This window comes from Setaria viridis, chromosome 7, assembly GCF_005286985.2.
Source record: "Setaria viridis chromosome 7, Setaria_viridis_v4.0, whole genome shotgun sequence".
Taxonomy (NCBI): domain Eukaryota; kingdom Viridiplantae; phylum Streptophyta; class Magnoliopsida; order Poales; family Poaceae; genus Setaria; species Setaria viridis.
The window spans coordinates 17,345,111-17,363,684 of NC_048269.2; the positions used below are offsets into that span (position 1 = coordinate 17,345,111).

General features: G+C 41.7%; 2 protein-coding genes across 5 annotated transcripts; both read right to left on the bottom strand.

Moving 5' to 3' along the window:
• Window positions 1-275: 275 nt before the first annotated feature.
• Window positions 276-8,785, bottom strand: LOC117865022 (zinc finger CCCH domain-containing protein 27). 2 transcript variants are annotated; one of them, XM_034749100.2, is made up of 7 exons: window positions 8,616-8,785; window positions 7,872-8,019; window positions 5,880-6,754; window positions 4,140-5,267; window positions 3,637-3,954; window positions 2,720-3,206; window positions 276-801 (listed from the first exon to the last, which is right to left on the bottom strand). In XM_034749100.2, exons 3-6 carry the CDS (start codon window positions 6,648-6,650, stop codon window positions 2,721-2,723), a joined length of 2,703 nt encoding a protein of 900 aa, XP_034604991.1. In that variant the 5' UTR covers window positions 6,651-6,754; window positions 7,872-8,019; window positions 8,616-8,785; the 3' UTR covers window positions 276-801; window position 2,720. The 2 variants fall into 2 exon arrangements, with proteins under 2 accessions (XP_034604991.1, XP_034604990.1); XM_034749099.2 differs by lacking the exon at window positions 7,872-8,019.
• Window positions 8,786-13,202: 4,417 nt separating this feature from the next.
• Window positions 13,203-18,446, bottom strand: LOC117863332 (uncharacterized). Of its 3 annotated transcripts, XM_072295416.1 has the most exons (9): window positions 17,035-18,446; window positions 16,892-16,954; window positions 16,713-16,782; window positions 16,574-16,616; window positions 16,033-16,106; window positions 15,783-15,820; window positions 15,648-15,670; window positions 15,481-15,566; window positions 13,203-15,309 (listed from the first exon to the last, which is right to left on the bottom strand). In XM_072295416.1, the coding sequence occupies exons 6-9, from the start codon at window positions 15,794-15,796 to the stop codon at window positions 15,196-15,198; spliced, it is 237 nt and encodes a 78-aa protein (XP_072151517.1). In that variant the 5' UTR covers window positions 15,797-15,820; window positions 16,033-16,106; window positions 16,574-16,616; window positions 16,713-16,782; window positions 16,892-16,954; window positions 17,035-18,446; the 3' UTR covers window positions 13,203-15,195. The 3 variants fall into 3 exon arrangements, with proteins under 3 accessions (XP_072151517.1, XP_072151519.1, XP_072151518.1); XM_072295418.1 differs by having other exon boundaries at window positions 16,033-16,616; XM_072295417.1 differs by having other exon boundaries at window positions 16,033-16,782.
• Between the last annotated feature and the right edge of the window lie 128 nt (window positions 18,447-18,574).

The following is an 18,574-nucleotide window of genomic DNA, read 5'->3' on the forward strand; positions in this document are numbered from 1 at the left end:
GTCAAAGCAAAAGAAATTTGACTTGGGCCAATTTCAAAACGTTTTACGTTTAAAACAGATAGAAGGCAGTTGCATGTCCATAGGTTTCAATCTTTTTGACGGCGAATAAACATTCGAAACCGCCACAACACCAACGATAAGAATCTTCCTTTTCTTTTCAATATTTTTCCCTTTTTCTGGGGTGTGGAGGATCCGTTTCCAGCTAATTTAAATATGAATTCAGAGAAAAAAAATGAAATCACACGGGTTATAAAAGATAGACTTAACACGAAAGATGACAAGTAAACACAAAATTTGCATTGAATGGGTCAGTTACGTATGCCCTATCAGTTTGGTATGCACAACAGAAGTTTTGGGGATGAGAGCCTAGATGGGGTTACGAGTTTGGTGTTCAGTGAGCTCACAAGTCATAACAGAATCCACACAGAGCTGCTTTCAGCAAGGAGCTACAATCTACAGAACTAGCATAACATTAACTGCTTTCAGCATAATGCTACTCCATACTGAGGTGCACAGATGATCTAGCACACCTCATTTTTTTTCTCGTGGAGAATGAGAAGATTTGGCAGTGATTCCCAATGTCGGTAAAAGGCCCAGTGTACATTTGAATTCTTTTTCTTAACCATCCGCTTTCCCTTTTATGGGTCTTACCCATGCTGCCCCAAAATTCATACCAAGGTCTTCAAAAGATCTTCCAATAACTTGAAATGTGCAGGGGAATTTGGCTAGGTGCAGATTTATGTAACAACCAAGCCACCAAATCCAAGCTTCTGAACACCAACTCGTCCGACCACCATCAACCTGTGGAAAAAAAAACACATTAGCATGCCAATTGTTTTAGAAAAAAAAGGGGGAAACAATTAAAAAGACAAGAAAAAAAACAGAAAAAACTAAAGAAGAGACAGGGGCTTATTAGGATATGTAAACACGCAAACAATAGCAGCTTGAGCGGATTGCACAGACTACAAGTCTTGTGCCAATGTGCCATGTATGAAACAACAAAAGAATTGTAAAAAGGCAACAAAAAGTATCAAGTATCGTGCATACAAAAAAAAAGGTTGCATCCAGACTTCTGTAATCTGTTGTCTTGGTTGGACCACATGCAGTGAGACAGGCGTTCATTGGGGACACTCAGTCACCAAGATGAGTGCGAACATGCATAATGCCCCTTGCCAACCTGTCAGCAGCTGAGGTGTCTCACTGCTTGTGAACTAAAATAAAGACACTCAAAGATCCCCCAACTGTGTGGGGGTAAGACAAGGAGATAGCGGGAGTTGGATGGAACCAGGTTTTATGTGAGAGCCTTGCACACTAGTAGTTCTTTGATACATCACAGCGGACTTGTTGTGTAGGCAAATGTGTCTCTAAAATCAATTTTGGCAGCTGACTAAGCTCACAGATGATCCTATCATGGATCGTGCACATAAAGATATATAAACAATAAAATAATGTATTGCATTATGCATCGGGGGTAACATGTTTGAATACACCAGCAGGAGGAATAGTCTGCAATAACTCAGGAATATATTTTATGAAACAGCTTGCAGTACAATAGGGAGGCAAAAGAAAGGGCAACAGGACAGAAGATAAATGTGTAAAAACACACAAAAAAATGTAAAAGGCAATCAGCAGCCAATATCATGTGTGTTAATGCAAATAGAAGTCTAGGCTAAGGCAGAATGCATGATTTTGATCCAGTTGCTTCAGAGAATTTAAAACTGTGTACTAACCATTGGTGTGCTTAAATAACTGAGCCCCATTCTAGACAACTATAGAAGATGCATACAACAGTGCTGAATAAGGGAAGAACATGCAGACTTTGTGTATTTTTTAACATGGAAAACTTGAATGAATGACAAGGTATTGGAAACTGGACAAGCTAAGCATAGTGCTTTATGAAGCATGTTATGTCCCCTCTGGCAAGATTAACATATCAATCATTATATTCGGACTTCTGAACCAATAAAGGTAATATAAGGCTACTGGAATTAATTATAAAGAACAGGAAACAACTACCATCTCAACTGCATATAATTTAATATCATAGCATTCCTTGTTATACTATGAAAATATCAGACAACCTATCTGCAATAAGCAGCCCTACCTATTGAGCTCCCCTTATACAAGGGGGTCACTTGGGGTGGGTCGGTGGTTAAATTTCAAATTACTCTAGTTGCTGTGCTACTGATGGCCTCCATGCATATGCAGGCTGGGCACTGGAGGGAACAAGCCAGATGAGATCATGTTTGAAACACTGCATACTACCAAGAGGGTGGTACTGCTACACACAAAATTACGGCATACTTTGCCAGCATCAGTGATTTCCTTTTCACATGAACTATTTGGCAGGTAGACAAGTGGAAAAAAAACAATCCTGAAATCATGCATGTAACAAAGTGCCGATGACCTAGAACATACTCCCTCCAATAAAAAAAAAGAATTCTGGAATGAGCGAGCGTAGACAATTTTTTTTTAACTTTGGTATCGATCTCTTAATGAATATATTTTGATTGGACTTACAAAAAGAAATTAACTCGCTGAAACATAATTCATGACATATACTTTTACCATTTTGTTCAAATATATTGCGTATGTTAGTAAAGAAATTGTATTTTGGGGTCATGCCTATGTTAAAAAACAACACATTGTGTAATTGGCAACAAATTCAAATGTAACCATTTCAAGAACCGTATGATAATTCATAATCAGTGCAACATACCTCATTGTGGAAGGGCAGAATCTGAGATAACATCCCTTGTTGAACCATGTTCAGGAGGACACTCATCATTTGACGATAGAGAGGAACTAGAACCTGAAGCTTTGGAAATTCCAACTGGAGAAGTCTTTGCACTTTCGGCAGTCGAAATGGATTTATTATGAGGAATGGCTGCCGTACAAGATGCGGCAGTAGATGAGATTTTCCCAACAGGGCTGGAGGCCCTGATAGGAATTGAAGTATTCTGAGGTCTAGAATGGTTATTTGAGCCAGGAGATGCCGTTAACCACATAAACCGTAGAGTATGCCCTTTACAAGATTTACCACCAATAAATGCTTTCTCAGCTGATTGCCGTGTTGTGTAAGTCACACATGCTGAACAACTCAGAGATGGTTTTAAGGTTGCATCATGGTTATGGGCTTCAGTATGTTCCAGGACAACAGATGAAAGCTCCCCAAATGATGAGAAATGGTCTGCCAAGATAGATTCCTGTAAATAAAAATAGTTAAAGGCATCAGAAATAAACTGAACAGCCTGTAATCAAACACATCAACACAAAATGCAGCATGAGAATATCAACACAGTTTTTTTTGCCAAAAGGGAAAGGTGAGTTCTTTTATGAAAAAAAAAGAGAACTTGTTGCCATCAGTTGCACAGATGGATGACTGATTTTCCTCGAATCTTGCCACTAAATATAGATACAAGACTGTTTCTTAAATTAATTTTGCGATGGCAAGGATGCCAAAAATTCAGCTAAAGAGTGCAAATAGTATGCGCTAAGATATCCACAAAAGTTCATGCATATGCTTATCTTCGATTTTGACTGAAAAATGTTGAGCTCCACAGATAAAATTATCTCAAAATGGCACCATATCATTTATCGATCTCAGAATAGCACGTGGTTGGATGCTGAACTTACATTTGCAATTTCAGACGGCAAAGGTGGAAGAATTCTGAATGATGTGGTTCGATTGTCAAGCTTAAACCTATTCTGTGGAGGTACTAACAGAGTAGTCTGCTTCGTAACCACTGCTGATTTCTGTGTGGATATCTCAGCAGATTTTTGAGAGCATGAAGCCAACTCTCCAGAGCTTTGCTTTTCCAATGATCCAGCAACTTCCTGTGATCCTTCAGCCCTGGCGCTCATGGACCTTGCATCTTTTACTTTTGATGCATCATTTGAAGCAACTTCTTTTCCACTGGCCTCGGCATGCTTAACTGAATTAGCTGAACCTTTCTGCAATATAGTTGTTCACTTATTAGAAATCAGCAGCAGAAACAGCTAAAAAGTGCAACTAATAGGAAAATTTTTAGTATAAACACTCAGCCTGTTCCTACTAAAGAAAAGTCTATTCACCTAACAACAAAAAATCACAGTACACAATAAAATTTAAGCCACTTTAGGGAAAGAAAAGTAAGTACTTGTTTTGCAAGTTTCTCTAACTGGCGGCGGAACTCATCACGCTTCTGAGCTAAGATCTCCTGTTTTTTGCGAAGTTCTTCCAGTAGTTCTAGACTTTCATGCCTTTTTGGAGCATTGGGTATTGGTTTTATACTGCTTGTCGATAGCGTTTTAGAACCTGTACCAGAACTCAATGGTTCAGCAGAAGATCCAGAACTGGGCCTTGGAGCTAATTGAACATTTTCCTTGACTCTGTTGGGATAAGATGGTTGAGGGGCAGAATTGGCCAGCATAGTAGACGATTGGGAAGACTTTGCAGGGATTCTACCCTCTCCCTCATCAGGAATCCTATCTCTGTTGGCCCACCATAGCCTTATAAAGCGGTTGCCCATAACAGCATCCGGAGCTTTCAGGGCAGCTTCTGCTTCTTCTCTTTTTGAGAACTGGACAAAAGCTTTTTCACTGTTAGATGGGATATAAATATCTATTACTTGACCAAACTTCTGAAAATGCGAGAGAAGGGCCTCCCATCTGTTGTTTTCTTGGGGAATTCCATGTACATAAAGTGTACGGGATGCTTTGTGAGCAGCTCGATTACTTTGCCGGCCCACGTCTCCATATATTCTCGAATTGGACTGACCATTAGTATCCTTAGCAGCAGCAGACTTTGATTGGGTCGTGCTGGGAGCCATCTCATCATAATCACTTTTTTGGTTTCCGGTGGTACTTGTTGATGTAATTTTAGCTGTGTTACTAGTCCCTGATTTTCTCTTTGATGCTATCCGCCCCCAAACAGAAGACTTCAAACCCTGCGAACCATCAGTAGCAAAAACCTGGTTTGAATGCTCCTGCCCCATTTCATAGCCTGAGGATTCAGGATTCCACATTCCAGCATCAGTATGTACAAAACCAGCACATGAAGCTTCTGGGTGTTCATTGTTCCATAGAGGCTGATCAGGATCATATACATCAGCATCAGCAACAGCTGAAGTGGTGCTTCCATTTAGCTTTACTGCGTCGCTTGCAACACCAGATTTGACCTCTTTTGCAGGAACACTTTTACTGACCGAACCAGTACCTCCCTCATTTTGGATTCCCAGTCCTTGAGTATTTGGAACAGATACTGGAAGATTGAATTGCGAGAGACTCTGCAAAGTGATAAAGAGATTATATCAAATTCAATGTCTTTACCGCAGGACAAAAGATTATCTAGTAGTACTTGACCAGAGGAACTTTGCCACCCATAACAGTTTAATCTTTTATATTAAAAAAACAACTCAAGCAAAATAACAACCAGAAGGTAAAATGCTACAGCGAAGAAAAAGGTCCAAGGCATGCCAAAGTTAATTGTGGTATGATATAAAATTCAACAGGATTTCTCAGTTCGGATTTTGGATAGGGGTATTGTTAGTATGATCACAAGATTCACAGCTCAGATTAGTGATAACTGATATAACATAGTTCAGGGTGTGCCTTTCAAGGCTACAGTTATGTTGGCACAACATAGCCATGGCACTGTGACTCAAAATATGTATACATACATACATACATACATACATACATACATACATACATACATACATACATACATACATACATACATACATACATATATATATATATACAGGAATTAATCTGGATCCATTAAATATGTAAATCTCACAAGAATATCCCTACGAAGTTATGATGGAACACATCAGATAAGCAAAAGAATACAGGATAGTATGCAGATGATTATGAAGAGTGTGAAATAGATATACCTGCATATCATCAACAACAATTCTATTAACACCATGCTCCATGGGGCACATATCCCCTCTCAGGCAAAATCCACGTTCCTCAAAGTCTCTACAGCGTTGACGAGGCAGGCCAAGATCAATCAAAGGAGATACTGCAGGCTGAATAGGACCTTGCATCCCAAGTGGGTGGATTGGATCCAAAATTCCATGAGGCATTCCAGGCATAAATCCATATGGACCACTTGGCAATGCAGCGCCCATAAATAAGCTAGGGTGTGCAGGTGGTCCTTGTGGAGCCATCTGGGATGCAAAATCCATCATATCAAGGGTGTTAAATCTTGGGTCATGCTGAGTCCAGGGTGCACCATTCCGTCCTCTTCCTCGTGGAGGGCGAGCAGCAACAGAAGCTGATGAATCGGCTCGGAAGGATTGGTTCACTCTAGGCGCTCGACTGTGAGCTCCTGCTCCGGGACGCCTCTTGAATTTTGGCATAAAATCCTTCTGTGATTCGCCTTGAGAACCAGCTCCGCCAAACGGTTGCCCATTACCAGAAACCCTGCTCCTTTTTTTGATAGAGATCCCTGGATGTTGCTCCTCTGTATTATCATCAGATTGTGGTCTAGCCTCCCGTCTTCGGTGCTTGTGGTTGCGGTCATCATCATCGTCGTCACTGATTTCAAAGTCTTCAGTATCTGTAGCAGCTTCAGAATTTGTTGAATTATTTTCTTCCTTCGGTGAAGGAACTTCTATCCTGTCAGCATCCAATGCTGGAGATGATGACTCTTCGATCATCTTCAAGGTTACCAAGCTAGCAGCAAACTTTGCATCTATAGTGTCTTCATTGTCTTGATCATATTCAACTCCAAGAAGCGATTCAGTCCTATCTCAGTATATCACTACATGAGGCAGAACACAGAAACAACAATGAGTAATACAACACGAAGCTGATGATATGATCATGGTAACAACAAACTGGATAGGCCCAGAACAACAGCAAAGTGGGAAGGCCATATGTAACTCTTTTCCTGTTAAAACAGGAACTGCACTGATGGCAGTTTAACTCAGCTTTTCAGACCACACTTTTATTAGCGGGATTATGCGAACAGAAAACACAGTCTACACTTAGGGGTCAAGGTGAAACATACATATCGAGCCTATTACTCAATTGTCATTGTTAATAGATACTCTCATACCACCTCCAGCAACCAAAAGAAAAGTAACGGCGGGGTGGATGCTGTTAGCTTTCCTAATTTTGACCAACACCATGCATGATACATGCAAATTGTTGGCACAATGAAAATGGTAAGTAGGTTTCGACCAAGACAGCAGCAGCAAAAGTAGATTTATTTGTTCCAGATACAGCTGCGTTCTTATTAGCTGGTACAAAAGTACATTAATTTGTTAACAGCATCTAATTCTGACTGATTAGTTAAGCAATGGCGAATTTTAAAGTGCTATCACTACAAGGGAAAGCAACATGGTGACCTCATATAAAATTTGTGTCCACACAGTGACATTTCTATGCATCTTTGAAACAAAGGACAAGACTAATACGACTGGAAGCAATTCACTGATACCCATGCTGCCTTAAACAACGAAAATTTTGTCCTGCTCCCAGAAACAAGGTTAACGCACAATATGATAACTGAAGCAGTAGAACCTAGTACCTAGCTAAATGCTTGGCACCACTGTAAATGGGTGAGCCTAATCTACACTCCCTTCCAAAATTCTATCTAGACTAAGCTTCCTCATCCCTTCCCTCTTCCAATCCTACCTCACTACCAGCCTTCTGCTAGTGATCTGCGACATTGCACGAAAATCAAACGACCCAATGACAGGGGACCCAACTGACCATGAAAACACCGTCAAAGATTAGTGGCATTTACATGCGTGTATCGGCATGGAAAGCTACTTTCCCTAATCAGTGGCTCTAATATGAAGCAATAGAACCCCATTGAAACATAAAAACAAAAGCATCCTGATTTTAAAAGTCAAAATTAGCTAGACATTCACCTTCCTGCACACAGTATTCCTGGGAGCTCTCATGCAGTACCAATTCCAAAATCTCAATTCAATCCAATCTCATATTCTCATGTTGATCAGAACAAACAATATGCATATAAGCTGGCAGCCATCATGCGTGGAGTGGTATTTGTTTGGACTACAAAGCAGTTGCATGCCAGAGAAACACAAAAACATAGGGTGAAACAGAGCGCAACAAGTGTGTCCACAAAATAGTGACAAGCAAATGTCAGAAAGACTAAAGGACAATGTAAAAAATATGGCACACTAAAATCAAGCATCTACCAATCTGCCTGCTCAGCAGCTCTCGATCATTGGAAACAATAAAATTATTTGCAATCCTATACTCCTACCAGAGAAATAATCTTCACTATTGACCTCAAAAGTCCACTCCACTCGAATTTCGCCAATCAGGCCGCTTGACGGCACCGAAATGGAGCTCTCCTCGATCAAGGAACGATTTTGTGATACCCACACCCCGTGCGCCCAACGCCCGGACTGCAATCCGGGCCTCCCACAGCCAAAAAAACCTAAACCAGGAACAAACCGCGAGCCAGCGCCGTGACAGTCGCATCAGTACACCACGCAAGGCAGCCGGCCGCCTCCCATCCTGTCCCTGGCTCCTCCGACTCGCCGATTCAGCAGCAAACCCCAGCGCCGCGCGGGAGGCCGACCGGCCGGCCCGCGGGCAACTGGGTAAGGGAACCGCGGGGCGCAACGGAATCGGGGGCTTACCAGTTGAATCGGGATCGCTGGCCGGGGAAGAGCGGGCGACGGTAGCGAGGCGGGGGGAGGAGGGCGAGCTCGAGGGGAGTCGCCGTCGGGGAGGTGAGGGGATGAGATGGTTAAATGGCGAGGGGCACTTCGGTAATTCTGTTCTGTCCTGGGCCTGCCGTGTTGTGAAGCTAGGCTAGGGTTCTTGCTTGCTCGTTTTCCTGTCCTCTCTTCTCAGACTCGGCCTGTACTATGCTGGTCTGCCTGCTGTTGCATCGACGCCAGCTGAATTTCAGCTTCAATTTTTGATCCACGAGGCTTAATCCATTGGCCCAGAATTAATCATTGGGAAGGTGTAACCGGGCAGGTTCTTGTTTGGCACATGTTGTATATTAATTAAAGGATAAAATAGTGCCTCCTTTTAAATTCTTTCAAAAGATAGACTTTGAATTCCTAAATTGTACTACCTCCGTTCACGAATAATTGATGCTCCCGACCAGAATTTGCACTCGTAACAGGTGGAAGCTTTTGTTCGGACGTCATTTAAAAAAAAACGGAGGTAGTAAACTACATGTATGTATGGTTTGTAGCTGACCTGCATCGTCAACATTTATTTCAATTCTTAGCTTGTTTGAATTTAAATAAAAACGGATGTAGTAAGTACATGTATGTATGGTTTGCGTGAAGAGCACCGACAAAAGTGAGGAAGCCATTGTCAAAAATTGGACAAAAGAAAATGTGTATGAGTAATATACAGTTCCCAAAATTTTGAGAAAACTACTTACTATCGTCCAGATCAATATTTTTGCTGCACATATGCACATAGATTGGTACAAAATAGAATTTGGTGCACGGTTTGCAGGGATTGAATGAATTTTGAGCTTAAAATTTCATTTGCATGTCAATTTTGTCCCAGAACTAGTACTTCTTTATTTTTTCTCAAAAATTATTTAAACTAGTTTTATTTACAAAGCTAAAACTTTGTGCATGTGTGCACCAAATGCTGTAGATCTCTTGTGACTAATCATTATCTTGATTAAACGAAACATGTCTTTAAAAGAAAGTTTTAATAGAAACTAGATCATATTTTTTAAGGAAAAAGTTCAAAAAACTGGTTCACGATGCGCCTCTAGGATTAGAACACATACTCAACGATTCGGCCGTGATTGGAATTTTAGGCCTGCCAGGCCCAGCCTATTGGACCTTCTTTTGGGCCAGCACCAAATCAACTAGCAGCAATCACACGGTGACACGTTTTATCGTAGGTTTTACATCATAATTTGAAAAAATAGGAGTTTTTGTTATGAAAAGACTTGCGAAACAAGATCATTTGGTCACAAGAAAACTAGGATCAAACATCCAGTTTCAAATCTCAAAAATGTATGTTAAACGCATTATTGCAAATTGCAAATATATTAATCTCCACTTCACTAGCAAAAAGTGTGCAATAATCATAAAAATATAATATTTTAAAAATCCTTTTAGCTCCACATCTCATAAATAGTAAGTGCTTTTGTTAGTAGGTGTCCCCAACTCGGACCATGTGGTTTTCAATAAAGCAGGGCAGATACATTTGATCCATAATTAGTTTTCCCCTGAGACACTGACCTATTTGTGATTGCCTCCTTTGTTTGAGACCTTGTCTCTGACTCCTTATTGTTTGCCATATTTATTTTGCAACTCAAAATTGAATTGTTGTGCTGAGAATGAATGGGCTATTCTTCCATCTTGTCAACAGAACCCAGCAAGTAGTCAATATCGGGAGTGATAACAGCACGCTTATTGATCTCCCCACGGCGCAGCAATGCTTTTCTCTAGTGTCCATTGCTGCAACTTCCTAGACAAACTTGCAATTCGAGCCAGAAGAAACCTGCACAATTTGTTCATTATGACTTCTTGAGTACTGCATGGAAAACCTAGATAGAAAACACAACTACTTTGAAAGGATCGTGTGATGCTTAAAGGGGGTGAATAGGCTCGATCTTTAAAATTTGAAAATTCTTCACAACAGGTGAAAGTTTTTGTTCGGACGTCATTTAAACATAAAACGAAGGTAGTAAGTACACGTATGTATGGTTTGTAGCTGACCTGCATCGTCAACATTTATTTCAATTCTTAGTTTGTTTGTCCAGATGTCATTTAAATAAAAACGGATGTAGTAAGTACATGCATGTATGGTTTGCGTGAAAAGCACCGACAAAAGTGTGGAAGCCATTGTCAAAAATTGGACAAAAGAAAATATGTATGAGTAATATATAGTTCCTAAAATTTTTAGAAAACTATTTACTATCATCCAGATCAATATTTTTGCTGCACATATGCACAGAACCACATAGACCGGCACAAAATAGTTTTGGTGCACGTTTGCAGGGATTGAATGAATTTTGAGCTTAAAATTTCACTTCCATGTCAATTTAGTTCCAGAACTAGTACTTCTTTATTTTTTGTTCTCAAAATTATTTAAACTAGTTTCATTTACAAAGCTAAAAATTTGTGCATGTGTGCACCAAATGATGTAGATCTCTTGTGACTAATCATTATCTTGATTAAACGAAACATGGCTTTAAAACAAAGTTTTAATAGAAACGGGGTCATATTTTTTTAAAGAAAAAGTTCAAAAAACTGGTTCAAGATGCGCCTCTAGGATTAGAATACATACTCAACGATTCGGCCGTGATTGCAATTTTAGGCCTGCCAGGCCCAGCCTATTGGGCCTTCTTTTGGGTCAGCACCAAATCAACTAGCAGCAATCACACGGTGACACGTTTTATCGTAGGTTTTACACCATAATTTGAAAAAACAAGAGTTTTTGTTATGAAAAGACTTGCAAAACAAGATCATTTGGTCACAAGAAAACTGGGATCAAACATCGAGTTTCAAATCTCAAAAATGTAACGTGAAACGCATTATTGCAAAATGCAAATATATTAATCTTCACTTCACTAGCAAAAAGTGTGCAATAATCATAATAATATAATATTTAAAAAATCCTTTTAGCTCCACATCTCATAGATAGTAAGCGCTTTTGTTAGTAGGTGTCCCCAACTCGGACCATGTGGTTTTCAATAAAGCAGGGCAGATATATTTGATCCATAATTAGTTTTTCCCCTTAGACACTGACCTATTTGTGATTGCCTCCTTTATTTGAGACCGTGTCTCTGACTCCTTATTGTTTGCCATATTTATTTTGCAACTCAAAATTGTTGTGCTGAGACCCCCTCGAGTTTCTGGAAGAGTAAACTCCATATTGTTCTATGTAGAAACAAAACTAAATAGTCCCTTGCAATGTGGCATATGGTCATGATGGCTTTTTACCCAAAAGAAATGAATGGGCTATTCTTCCATCTTGTCTACAGAACCAAGCAGGTAGTCAATATCGGGGGTGATAACAGCGTGCTTATTCATCTCCCCCACCGCGCAGCAATGCTTTTCTCTGGTGTCCATTGCTGCAACTTCCTGGACAAACTTGCAATTTGAGCCAGAAGAAACCTGCACAATTTGTTCATTGTAACTTCTTGAGTACTGCATGAAAAATCTAGACAGAAAACAGAACTACTTCCAGTTTTGAAACTCACATCAAATAGCGTGTCTCCGACTTTCATCTTCACTTTACCACTCTTATATACAAGTATCTTCCCAATATAACCCCCAGGCAGATCCTTGAGTTTCGAGCCACAATGTGATGATAGCCTCTGTAACATTCGTAAAAGTCACCAACTTAAATCACCCGCTAAAATTTGTTTTCAAAATCTTTTTACCGTTGAGCTCCCGAAAATCTAATTTTCCCGGCGATTTTGCCGTCTCGGCACCCAAAGCCGACAACCATCCTTTTTATCCTCTCCGCAAATTTCACCACGTGCTGGTCGACAAACCGCCGTGCGTGCTCCGACCGTTCTCCGTAATCAGCGCCGACTCTCCCTTTCTTTTTCTCTTTTATTTTTTTCCTTCTCTTTCTTCCTTTCTTCTTCTTCCTTCTTCCTTCTTCTTTCTTCCTCCTCCCTCTTCCTGGCTGGCCGCACGCCTACCTCCCCTGGCCCCCCCAGCGCCTTCTCCTTCTCTAGCGCCCGGCCACCCCGGCCCCTCCTGCCGTGCGCACGACCGAGCCCCCCTCCCCAGCACACACTCGGCCCTGCCGCTCTGGCACACAGAGCGCCGGTGCCGAGCCCCGCCGCTCACCTCCCGGCGTCCCCTACCACCGGCGCCGCACCCCGACGCCGCGCCTGCTTGGTCCCCACCACGCCAGGCACCGCCGCCGGCCCCTACCGCCACCTGCCGCACCACTCGCCGGCCCTGGTCCCCACGACGCCGTCGTTGTTTCCTCCGCCCACCGGTCATAAAAGGGCCTCAACGCCCGGCCTCCACATCCCCACCTCCCTTGCCACCAAGCCCTACCTCCCCCTACGCGACACGGTCGCCAGGAGCGCCGTCCCCTCTCCCATGCGCCGCCGCCTCCCTATCCACCGACGGCCGCCCCCCTTCCATCACCGAATCTCCAAGGTAAGGGGCAAAACGGGTTCCCCTCACCTTCCTCCACCTTCCCCCGCCGTCCAATCTCACCGCCGGCAAGCCATGGCCAGCCGGCAGCCGCTGGACCCACCCCTCCCCCATCTCTCTATCTCGGTACAGGGGAAGAAGAAGGGGAAAAACACCCCCCAATTTCGATCTAACCCTCTGCTTTCTCCTATTCGCGAAATAACCCTCCCACCTCTCTCAAAGTCTGTTTCACAGATCAGCCCTTCCACCTCCTAAAAGTATTTACAAATAGATCCCTGGTTTCTCGTAGTTCAGTCCTAAACCTTATTTTAAGCCCCTAACACACAGTTATCTCGTCATTTCATGCGCCGAACTTCCTCCGATTAATCCCAAATTCGACCACGGCATCCTGCAATATACCTCCACCAAGTCATATCCAAATCTCATGAAAAATACTCATTCCTTCTATTTTCCGTACGCGTCCTCTGTTCGAAGCTCAACGGGTAAAACTTTAATTTTCTTTTATTTATTGTGTGCCCGATTGTGTGTATCGTAGATCGCGGTGTACCCGAGGAGGAGCACAAGGAGGAGTTTGACCACGAGCCCGAGCCCGAGGACCAGCACCGTGAGTAAGAACTCCCAGCCAACTACGAGGACGGTAAGTTCAATCTCACCCTTTGATGCATATTTATTCCTAGTTTTTCAAACACAACCTATTGGCCCGTTTTATAAAATTGCATATTGTTTTACTGCTGAAACACGGTTGGATAGCCACCCCTTGATTGGTATGAATATTCCTTGTTTGTCCTATAATTATCTCTAAATATGATTTGCTCTGTTTGGATGATAATTACTGCTAGAATGCTTAGGACCTTGTTACTCAATTCAATCATAACTACAATGGTTTATTTAATGGATAAATGTGTGAGTGTTTTCAAATGAGAAAAATGGGTTTTTGGAAATAAAGGAAAGAAATGCTTAGATGAGATGGATGGGTGTTTCTTGTGTGAAATGCCAATAAGTTGGGTTCGTACCTTTATGGTTGAGCAAGGTTGGGAGATATCCATCTTGTCACAGTTAAGGACTGAGTTGATGTGCCATCTTGCCTAACCCACTATCGTGCAACCACTCGACCGTTGTGTGGGCGGCGGCTTAGCATAAATCCCACTAGCCGGCCTGTTAGCCATCAGGAGAGCTGGTGAGCAATGGGAGACTATGAAGAAGAACTAAAAACTTTGTGAACTTAGATCCCGATTAAGATCTCGTTGGAAGGTCGTTAACCCCTTGGGTGCTTCCGTGTTGGCTAGTCAGTCTTAGCTATGGTGGGTAATGGCTTTGATACGATCTGCACCGACACTAAGGTGATCGTGCTGCGGTACCCTACTTGTGGGTAAAGTGTACAACCTCTGCAGAGTTAAAACCTATCCGGGTAGCCGTGTCCACGGCATTGGACGAGTTACGGCTTGGACACATAATGAGTGTTTGGGTGATGTATGGTTTCCAGGGTGTGAGTGGAATTTTGGAAGGTGTCCGGTAGTTGTGCTGTGAGCTACTGTGGACGGGGAGTCCAGTAGCATTAAAAATTGGATCCTTTGTGTAGGATCAACCCCTCTTATTGATTCTGTTACCAAAGAAAATGTTTTGTGAAAACCCTTTCGAAAATGAACCCCTGCATGTGTTGAAAAACCTAGCTTTATAGCAAATAAACCTTAGCCTTATCCTTGTATATCATGTGCATATTCTTGATTGTATCCCCCTCCGTGGATGGGGTTGGACTTGTTGAGTACTTTTGTACTCACCCATGTTTTGTTGCTTCAGAGGAAGACCTAGACTTCGTCGCCGAGGATTTCGAGTAGAAGGTCGCTTCCGCACCCAACGCTGCCTGTGGTGTTGGCCTTTGCAGAATGCTTCCGCTGTCGTGTAGTCTCGAGTGCTGTCTCTTGACAGTAGCTTGGCTCACTGCTGTTGTTTATTTACTTATCATTTTGGCGTGGCTTTCGCGCCCGCTCCCTCGGAAGTTGTATGGTTTATGAACCATCTGTTGAATAAATGTGTTATCAGCCTCCTGGGACTGATATTTGTATCACATTTAGTCTCCGCTAATGTGGGGATGCTTCAGCCTCATGCCCTAACGTCTCTCCTCGGAAGCTTTATTAGGCTCAACAATTGATTGTGGCTGCACTGGTAAAGGAAGGGAAGACGGCAACTGGATGAAGAGCAATTGTGATTCATCTGATCGATCCTGTCAACACAGGACATGTGTAAGGGCAGCAATGGCCACGGCCTGTAAAACTATATTAGTTTTAAGCAGTTCAATGTTGATTCTTAGTGTACACAATTGAGCTTGCAAAGTGATTTTGCTTTAATAATTAATACATATAATAAAAAAACGGTGTTGGAATCTGCGACGTACCATTAATCCAAGCTCTTCCGCTGCGGTTATAGCATCTTGAGCTCTGCTTGCAGAAGATTCTCCAAATTCTTCCTCATCAAGAATTTCTGCATTAGGAATGTAGGAAGGGTGTAAAGGTTCAGTTGAAGAAAAATTCTTGCAATTTCACTACAAAGACAACAGCATACCAGGATTTCCAGAGTAGGGCCTCCTTAATGGGAGAGTAACAGGATAATCAGTATGGGTATAGTCTTGTAATAAAAAAGGAAATCAATGGATAAGGTTAGGAAGCGATCTGAATTAGTAATCTGATCTTTACTCACCCATGGCTCTGCATATTCTTTTGTTAACTTCTCTTCATCTTCATATGAAATGGAAACAAAGATAGTTATTAAGGTCCAAATACAGCAATCTGTATGTGCAAACAAGCATTACATATATTCTATGTTCTTTTAAAAGAGAAAACCAAAATTTGCAACCCAGCCAGCAGACTAATCCAATTTTTCAGAATTGCGACGCTTAGTGAACGGTTTAGAGTCATAAGCAATGAAGATAAATATCTTCCACCAATACCTTTAGAATGTTTTGGCATAGAAAATGATCTTGCGTAAGAAGAATTTCCTTGTCCAAATGCAACTTGTGTCCGGCTGCTATGCAAACAGAGCAATACATCGTTAGCTAGATGTGCATCAGAAATAAAATAAATAATCCCCACCAATATTAAAAAAATTGTATATTTATAAACACCAACGAGATACTAGTTTGATAATTATAACAATTGGATCTATCAATTTAGAAAGAAACTAATGATTTTTTTCTGAATAAACCTTCTCAGTAACAAATCCTTGGTTACCTTGTACTACATGCACTAAATTTTAGTACACTAATTCAAGACTTGGAAAGAAAGAGTTCGGTGCATGCACAACACAATGTAGTAAAATTTAAGACAATCCAACGTGATGCAACATATATCAATAACCATTCACAGGAGTAGCTGCGAGCACATCAGCTTGCAGGGATAACACTTCTTTTAGAGGTAGGAGTAACAAATTTACTAGGTGGTGACGAGGTTTAGACTATAAAGCACGGAATGAACATAAATAAGCATTCTTACGCCTATCCTCAGTTTTAACTCTTCTAGAAAAGGGTTCTGTAATCTGCAAAATGAAACAAATTATTGTATACATCAACCAAGCATCAAGTGAAAAGATCGCAGATACAACAAATGAAGGACCAAATATAATGATTAGTACATGTGATGCCTTAAGTTTCATCAGAAATTCCTTATCGATGGTTTCATCCCTGCTATCCTCAACTGGTTTCCTGTCAAGTTAGAGTAAATCAAATTACACATCACTGAAATTGCTAATCTAGCAAATTTTAAATGGAAGCTATCCAAGTTTTAGAAAAGTAACACGGACCAATCACCTACTTTTTCGGAACAATTTTGGCAGCTTTCTTCACAGGTACTTTGCGTGCAAATTATAGTCCTCCCCTACATCAAGAAACAACAATGGTAAGCAATAAACTGGAAGAAGCTGGCATTGTGAACAGCCAAGGAAAAGAGATACTAACCTTTTGAGGAGCACCCATTTCCTTCTTGACTTTACTCTTGCCGTCCATAAGAAAATCAGAAAACCTACAAGAGTGAAGCTGCGAGCTGATGTGTTACGCTTACAACTTTTCAACATTGAAGTTGACTACAATTTGCACAGCAAGTAGAAACTTGAAATTGCTTCTCAACTTCGATTGAAGTATTCTAAACCACAACACACAGTGAAAAATATAATGCCCATACTCTCAATCCATTGACCAAGATAAACATACAATTGTTAGCGGCAGAAAGCTTGCTTCCCTTGATAAAAACTTCAAAAGAAAAGGGCGTTAGAGGAAGAGAACGAAGCAAATACTCCTGATTCTAGCGGCGCCAGAGCCCGAAGGGGCGATTAGTGCTGAAATGCCTGGGGCACGATCAAGAACCCTGCTACCTCCCTTCCCCATCCGGATTGATCTCTTTTCTAATTCATGAGCACAGGTGACCTCAAAAAGCATTTGCTTATGAACTTATTATCAATTACCCCGCAGTTTCAGTATCCACGTGATGAGGATAGGACAGGAGGGAGTAAAGCATTCTAGCAGCAAGCAATCAGTCTGGTGACACAACCACCAAAATAAAGACACAAGAATAACTTAAAAGAAGGATTAATCCAAGGAAGAACAGGCCTCTGGGTGCCCCGTGCCGCCGGAGAGAATTACCTGATGGAAAGGGGCGTGGAGAGAAGATGGCGATGCAGCAGCGGCGGCGTTGGCCTGGCCCTGCTTGGCACCACTATAAATGGGTGAGCCTAATCTACACTTCCTTCCAAAATTCTATCTAGACTAAGCTTCCTCATCCCTTCCCTCTTCCAATCCTACCTCACTACCAGCCTTCTGCTAGTGATCTGCGACATTGCACAAAAATCAAACGACCCAATGACAGGGGACCCAACTGACCATGAAAACACCGTCAAAGATTAGTGGCATTTACATGCGTGTATCGGCATGGAAAGCTACTTTCCCTAATCAGTGGCTCTAATATGAAGCAATAGAACCCCATTGAAACATAAAAACAAAAGCATCCTGATTTTAAAAGTCAAAATTAGCTAGACATTCACCTTCCTGCACACAGTATTCCTGGGAGCTCTCATGCAGTACCAATTCCAAAATCTCAATTCAATCCAATCTCATATTCTCATGTTGATCGGAACAAACAATTTGCATATAAGCTGGCAGCCATCATGCGTGGAGTGGTATTTGTTTGGACTACAAAGCAGTTGCATGCCAGAGAAACACAAAAACATAGAGTGAAACAGAGCGCAACAAGTGTGTCCACAAAATAGTGACAAGCAAATGTCAGAAAGACTAAAGGACAACGTAAAAAATATGGCACGCTAAAATCAAGCATCTACCAATCTGCCTGCTCAGCAGCTCTCGATCATTGGAAACAATAAAATTATTTGCAATCCTATACTCCTCTCAGAGAAATAATCTTCACTATTGACCACAAAAGTCCACTTCGCCAATCAGGCCGCTTGACGGCACCAAAATGGAGCTCTCCTCGAGTCAAGGAATGATT

Coding starts and splice junctions, on each gene's coding strand:
- LOC117863332 (XM_072295416.1), bottom strand. Junction 15,567..15,647: donor GCCCTACTCTGGAAATCCTG/GTATGCTGTTGT, acceptor TTCCTAATGCAG/AAATTCTTGATGAGGAAGAA. Junction 15,310..15,480: donor CGGAAGAGCTTGGATTAATG/GTACGTCGCAGA, acceptor CTGTGTTGACAG/GATCGATCAGATGAATCACA.
- LOC117865022 (XM_034749099.2), bottom strand. CDS start 6,650: ATGATCGAAGAGTCATCATCTCCAGCATTGGATGCTGACAGGATAGAA. Junction 3,955..4,139: donor TAGAGAAACTTGCAAAACAA/GTACTTACTTTT, acceptor ACTATATTGCAG/AAAGGTTCAGCTAATTCAGT. Junction 3,207..3,636: donor TGCCGTCTGAAATTGCAAAT/GTAAGTTCAGCA, acceptor TTTTATTTACAG/GAATCTATCTTGGCAGACCA.